Here is a 6,731-nt window from a genome sequence, read left to right as displayed (position 1 = left end):
CATTTTTTTTTTCGATGAGGCAATATTTTCTTCTATTGTTTTCTCTAAAAGGGAGAGTTATAATAAGATAATCAGAGTTAAACTAAAAAGGTTAAACAGTGAGAACAGATAAATGTATATTGATAAAAATTAGATTATATTTATATATTAACTAAAAAAATGTGTTTATATACGTGTAAAGGTATATTTTTCTCGTTTTCATCATGCAATAATCTTATGAGTAATGGTTGGCCGTAGTTGTTTTGTTTTTTGCGTTTCCTTATTATGTGTATATTTCTTTATTAGAAAAAGTTATAATTTAATTAAATATTATATTATTGAATATTTCAACAAATTTTCAATAATATTATTTTTAAGAATATTTGTTAGTGACAATTTTTTTTTAAAAAAGGCAGAAATACATTCAAGTGAATAACTTAAGATAAAAATGTAATAAGAAGCTAGTAGTTTCTAAAAACATGCTAAAAACTAAAAAAAAGAAGAAGAAGAAAAACTTGTGTTCTAAATTAAGAAATTTATTTTAATTAAACCAACATATAATTAGAATAATATTAAGCAATGATTTGTTTGTTGTGTGTTGACTGAGTTAATAATATTTAATAGGTTATTGAAAGTGAAATGCCTAGCCTCCATTATTTGGTTCATTATTGATCTTAATTATCGCCGAAAGATCTTAAGCAAATTTGTAGAAAAGACATGGTTGAAAAAGATTGGTGATAAGTTGATAAGTAATAAGATGAATTATTTGGTAAATTTAATGACTTTTTTTCTTCTTTTGTTGAGCAAATAAGCATAAACATGAGAGGAGAGGGAAGAAAGGTGGGTGAGCTTTCTCTAAAGAGTAATATAAAAGAGTTATAAGGTCGACTCCTTTGACTTTAAGCAGAAACTTGCATGGAAGCATAGAAAGGTGAACATGGAAGAGTTGCATTTGATGAAGGAGAAAATAAGTTTGATTTGAAGGAAGTGATGCCACAATGAGTGGACGACTTTTCTTTATCATATCTTTACATTGAAATCACTCTTCAATTCAAGTAAAGGTTTGCTTTGTAATATATTTTGACCAATAATTAGGTCATCATGTCCTTAATCAATTAAAGGATGGGACATGTAGAGGCTCCACTTCTCTACTCACTATTTTCTTCTTTTCTTAGAGTTTAAAAGAAAATTCCATCTCATCTATTATTCAACTAATAAAAATTTATATTTAAATAATTAAGATCAATATCAAATATAAATATATATTTCCTAAACTCATTAGCTTAAATTTATAAAATTTAAATTAAATAATTGGATTGAAATTTGGATCATGACGCAATTTGGGTAATAGTTGATAGATTAACTAAAAGTGCTCACTTCCTTGCTGTGAATCTGAAGATGTCAATGGCCAAGTTGGCTCAACTTTATATCAATGAAGTAGTTCGATTACGTGGTGTGCCCTCCAGTATCGTATCCGATCGGGATCCTCGATTTACTTCTCGTGTTTGGTAGTCTTTGCAAAGTGAGTTGGGTAGCAGTTTGAATATGAGTTCGGCTTATTACCCTCAGACGGACGGTCAATTAGAAAGAACGATCCAAACATTAGAAGATTTGTTGAGAACGTGCGTTTTGGATCACCTAGGAGTTTGGGATGATGTATTATCTTTGGTAGAATTTACTTACAATAATAGTTTTCAATCCAGCATTGATATGGCTCCATTTAAAGCATTGTATGGAAGGAAGTGTAGGACTCCTCTTTGTTGGTTTAAAGATGGAGAAACGGTGTTGACTGGTCCAGAATTGGTGCAACAAACAACTGAGAAGGTGAGATTGATTCAAGAAAGACTAAAAGCAGCTCAGAGCAGACAAAAGTCGTATGCCGATCATCGAAGGAGGCCATTGGAGTTTGCTGTTGGAGATAACGTATTTCTTAGATTAAATCGTACTACTGGTGTGGGAAGAGTCGTTCGGCCTAAGAAGTTGTCTCCTAAGTTTATTGGTCCTTATCAAGTCCTGAGACATATTGGGCCAGTTGCTTATGAGATAGCTCTACCCCCTCAACTAGCCAATCTTCACTTAGTATTTCATGTTTCACAACTAAGAAAATATGTGCCGGATCCCTCTCACGTTTTGGAGATAGAAGATATTCAAGTTAGAGAAGACCGTTCGGTGGAGATGCAGCTAGTCAACATTGTCGAGGGCATAACAAAGACGCTTAGAGGAAAATCTATCAGATTAGTCAAGGTGGTATGGGACAAGAGGACAGGTGACTCTACTTGGGAGCGTGATGAAGTCATGAAGGAGTTATATCCTCACCTGTTCTCTAGTATGTCTTAATTTTCGAGGACGAAAATTTATTTATGTTGGGGAGAATGTCAGAACCATTAAATTCCCCATCGTAATGGGAAACGAGTGTCTGCAAGAGGAGAACAAGCCGCAGGAAGTGGAAGACAGGTGGCGGCAGAAGAGTGGACGATCGGTTTTTCTGAGAGAGTATATAAGCTAAAATTTCAAAAGTTGGTTCCACTCTCTGCATGCGATCTTCTCCTCCAAATCTTCTGAACTAGTTTCTCCTCCTTCTCTCTAACTTCTCTCTAAAATTATCAGCTTTTCCTCCATTGAATCTCACGTTTTCTTCCATCTGATCATCCATTAGAGTGTATGTAAGGTTGCTGGTGGCAAGGATCCTACTTTCAACTGAACGTTTAATGGTTTGAACTGGTAGGTCTTTCTAATTTTAATAAAGTTTAGTTTGGGGCACATGCAAACCAAGTTTCTGTTGCATGTGTTTATTTTCTTCTTCTTCTAAGGTTCTGATCATGGTTCTGGTCTTTTGGGTGGTTTGTTTTCCTAAAAACACTAAATCTGGGAGGTTGAGTGTCTGGTCGTGGTGCAAATTCCCTCTGATGAGCGAGCGGTCTGTTAAGAGGTAAAGGAAGCTATTAAATTTAATTATGCATGTGTTGATTTTGTGTATGTATGGAATGAATGGATTGATGATTTGTATGTGAGCGTATGACTTGTATGATTTCTGGATTTTGGTGGTTCTGTATAAGTCGATAAGGATTCTACAAAATTACGTAGAATAGTTGGGTGTTCGGTTTCAACCGTTCGGTTATGGTTAGTGAATAAACTATCAATAGAGTTAGCATTTTGGCCTTACCAGTTTGTAGTCGTTTGTTTTATAGGAAGTGATTAATATATCAAGTTTTGATGGTTATATACAGTTTTAATCAGTCTTATTGGATTAGGTAAATTGGGTTTGTGATAGTTCATATATTATTATTAGTAAACTTCGTACTAGTAATAGGCTTAAGATATGTTCCTTTATGATAGTGTATAAGTTTATTTATATTTCAGCTAAAATATATTAATCGGTTTCCTTAAAAATATTAGGTTTATTGAATAGTTTGTAGGAGTAATCATAGTGTTCGGTATAAGCTCTAGGCGTTCGGCTTTGTCAAATAAGGAAGTAACGTTCGGTCTTACACCAAGTGTCAGTTGTTATAAGTGCAAAGTATAAGCTTTAAGCGTTCGGTTTTGTCGGATAGTGGAATACCGTTCGTTCTAGTGGCGAGAAGAGTTAAATATAGTTCAGCCTTAAGTTAAGAATTTGATTTAATTAGAGTGTGTATTCTTAAAAATGGGTTTGGTTCATGTCAAAGTCCTCACGATTACATGAACGATCGGTTATTTTGTCTGTTGTATTGACTTTCCTGTCTATTGTATTTAAAAGTAGTATTATGTGAGCGTTCGGTCTTTTTATATGAAATGTTGTCTGATCTTGTTATGCTGATGTTATGGATTGGTGCTGGTTGTTTATTATAGTAAAGATTCATTATGAATGAGAAACATTATGGGTATTCAAGTATATGTGTATGTTTTTAAGTAATGTGGAAGAGAATTCCGGGGAGGAATGTCTCAGTGAAAGGTTATTATGGTGGTAAAATATGAATACGGATAGTGAAATTCATGGAGTTCATCCTGATATTCTGATGATTACAGTTCTCAAGTAGAGATGGGTAAGTCATTGTGTGAGAATGGCAGGAGGTCCTAACCCATAGGTAATTGGGTGAGTTATAACGGACTAACCTCGGGTGGCAGCTGATGGTTTTCCAGTTACTATACCACCCGAGTGCACAAACGACCTCAAGCTACGTATTCATACAATCCGGATGGTCAAGTCAAGTGTCGATTGTATAATATTATTATATTTCAGTTATGTGTGATATCTATATTGGCTCCTATATGTTATAGCGTTTGTTTTGTAAGGGCTTGTAGTTTATTACATGTGTGAATACATGCTTAATTGAATTATAGTAGCTTACCCTTGTTTTCTGTTTTATCCATGTTACTGTTCGGTTTTCTATTGCAATGATCATCCTTGTTGGATGTGAGCAGAAGGGGAAGAGCTTACGCTGGAGCAGGAGCTGGGTGGTGAGACTCCTGCTGAATAGTTGATGACCGTTCGGTCGTATAGTATATATAGTTTTGGTGAACAGAACGTTCACCATTTTTGTTCTGTAAATATAACCGGTCGGTTATATGTTGAACGTTCGGTAGTAGTATAGGAAGCTCTTGTAAAGTTAAACGAAAAATTTAATGATTATTTTGTAATAACTCACTAGTAAAAAAACTGTTTTTAAACTCGCGTTATAGGCTCCGGTTTAGGTGAAACCGAAGCCTATTAAAATGCGATGGTATTTTTGTAGTTTAAGCGAACTTATACGTCTCGGTTCAAAATCAACCAAAGCATATAAGTCATATTACCTCGGTTAAAGCAACGACCGAAGCCTAAAAGCCCACCTACCCCCTGACAGTCTCTGAAATTTGAATTATGTGCAGAGCATATGGCTTTGGTTCGTTCAGAACCAGTACGAAATAGTGTTTATGCCTCGGTTTAAACGGAAACCGAGGTGTATAATCATTTTATATTTTTTTGTCATTTTTTTCTGAAGACTATATGCCTCGGTCAGGTACAGAACCGAGACCTATATGCATGTATTGCTTCAGGCGAGTAGAGAACTGAGTCATATGTGCACGTATCTTAACCAAAAAAACGTAACCTTTCATTTCCTTCTTCCTCCAGATCTGACTCACTCCCTCGCTCACCCTCCCTCGCTCCCTCGCTCTCCCTCCTTTCCTTCTTCCTCCAGATCTGACTCCCTCCCTCCCTCTCCCTCCCTCGCTTTCTTGCTCCGTCACTCTCTCAGTCCCTCGCTCCCTCGCTCCGTCACTCTCTCAGTCCCTCGCTCCCTCGCTCCGTCACTCTCTCAGTCCCTCGCTCCCTCGCCCTCGCTCCCTCGCCCTCGCTCCGTCGCTCCCTCGCCCTCGCTCCCTCGCCCTCGCTCCCTCGCTCCTCGCTCTCGCGATCTCGCTCCGTCGCTCTCGCTTCCATTGCTCCGTCACTCTTGCTTCCCTTAACTTTGCATCGTTCTTAGAGTTTTCCAAAATGTTAGGGTTTGCTTTGTCTCTATTATCTTCCAATTTCAGATTCTGCCAACCCGAGGAAGATTGTTGGACACAATTTGAGGTGTGGGAGGGAGAGGAGAAGGGGGTGGTAGGGTATCGGAGAAAACGATTTTACGGAGAGAGAGGTGGCTGAATTGGGGTTTGAATTGCAGAGAGAAAAAAGGGGGTGGCGGTGGCGGTGATGTGAATTGGGCCTGATGTGAAGTTTGAAGAGAGTGAGAAGCAAAACTCGGAAACAGAATTGGTGGCGGTGGCGGAGTCGCTGTGTGCTGTGTTCGTGGTGGTTTTCATCACCCTGGAACTTCAAGAACTGCTTCATACTGCTTCATAGTGAGTGATGGGGGTGTTGCCGCAACCACCGTGCTATGCAAAAGACAGAAGAAGACAACCACCGATCTCGTCTTTGGGCCAAACACTAATCTTTGGCTTTCTTTTATCAACAATTTAACCAAAAAATAAAAAATAAAAAAAATAAAAACACCTATTGCTTCGGTTAAGGCAATAACCGAGGCAAAATTTTACCATTTTATGCCTCGATCTGCACCCGAAACAAAAAAAGTAGATTTTTTACCTCGCGTGAATATGCCTCGGTTCGAGAACCGCTGTCTATGGGCAAAAATGACCGTTGTCGTTTCCTCTTTCTGTACTAGTGACTGTAAGTTTGACGTTCGTATTATAGTAATTGTTCTATCATATTATTAAATGTGGACACCTGTATACACTGGTGTGCTATATTTTTGGAATGTCACAAAATATATAACAATTTTAAGTTATTTTAAATTTAATATTGATTTTGAAAAAAATATAATATCAAATTCATTTTTAAAAATCATATCTATTCTTTTAAAATAGATTTGGGTTTAAATTTCGATAATTTAAATTTGTGATAAAAAAAAATTGAAATTATGTATTGAATATAAATGTTCAATCCAACTACTTTCTATTATCTTCACCTCTACTTTATTTCTCCTGCTAAATAAGAAAACCTGTCCCTAACGTGAATCAAAAGTCATAGCTATGCTACCAAAACAGACACTAAAATAATTTCAACATTGGTTAAGAGTTGATTTCACTTTAAATTATTTATTTTTAATTGATATTTAATATTTTAATATAAATTAAATTTATAAAAACATATTGAAGACACAATATATTTCTTTTCAAGCAGACAAATAATTTTAATTAGGTAGGATTTATATCATGTAAGACTTGGTCAGTGCTTGACTTATATAATGCTAATTACTATGCCTTTTGGGAAATGGTAAGTACAAATTGCTATA

General features: G+C 36.1%; 1 protein-coding gene across 1 annotated transcript; it reads left to right on the top strand.

Annotated features, from left to right (window-relative positions):
* The first annotated feature begins 1,524 nt into the window (after window positions 1-1,524).
* LOC108327410 (uncharacterized) lies at window positions 1,525-5,403 on the top strand. Its single transcript, XM_017561117.1, has 2 exons — window positions 1,525-2,305; window positions 5,069-5,403. Exons 1-2 carry the CDS (start codon window positions 1,525-1,527, stop codon window positions 5,401-5,403), a joined length of 1,116 nt encoding a protein of 371 aa, XP_017416606.1.
* The last annotated feature ends 1,328 nt before the right edge of the window (window positions 5,404-6,731 follow it).

Source organism: Vigna angularis, chromosome 2, assembly GCF_016808095.1.
Source record: "Vigna angularis cultivar LongXiaoDou No.4 chromosome 2, ASM1680809v1, whole genome shotgun sequence".
Lineage (NCBI taxonomy): Eukaryota > Viridiplantae > Streptophyta > Magnoliopsida > Fabales > Fabaceae > Vigna > Vigna angularis.
This window is presented reverse-complemented; position numbering and strand designations above follow the sequence as displayed.

Coding starts and splice junctions, on each gene's coding strand:
- LOC108327410 (XM_017561117.1), top strand. CDS start 1,525: ATGAGTTCGGCTTATTACCCTCAGACGGACGGTCAATTAGAAAGAACG. Junction 2,306..5,068: donor ATATCCTCACCTGTTCTCTA/GTATGTCTTAAT, acceptor TTCTTCCTCCAG/ATCTGACTCACTCCCTCGCT.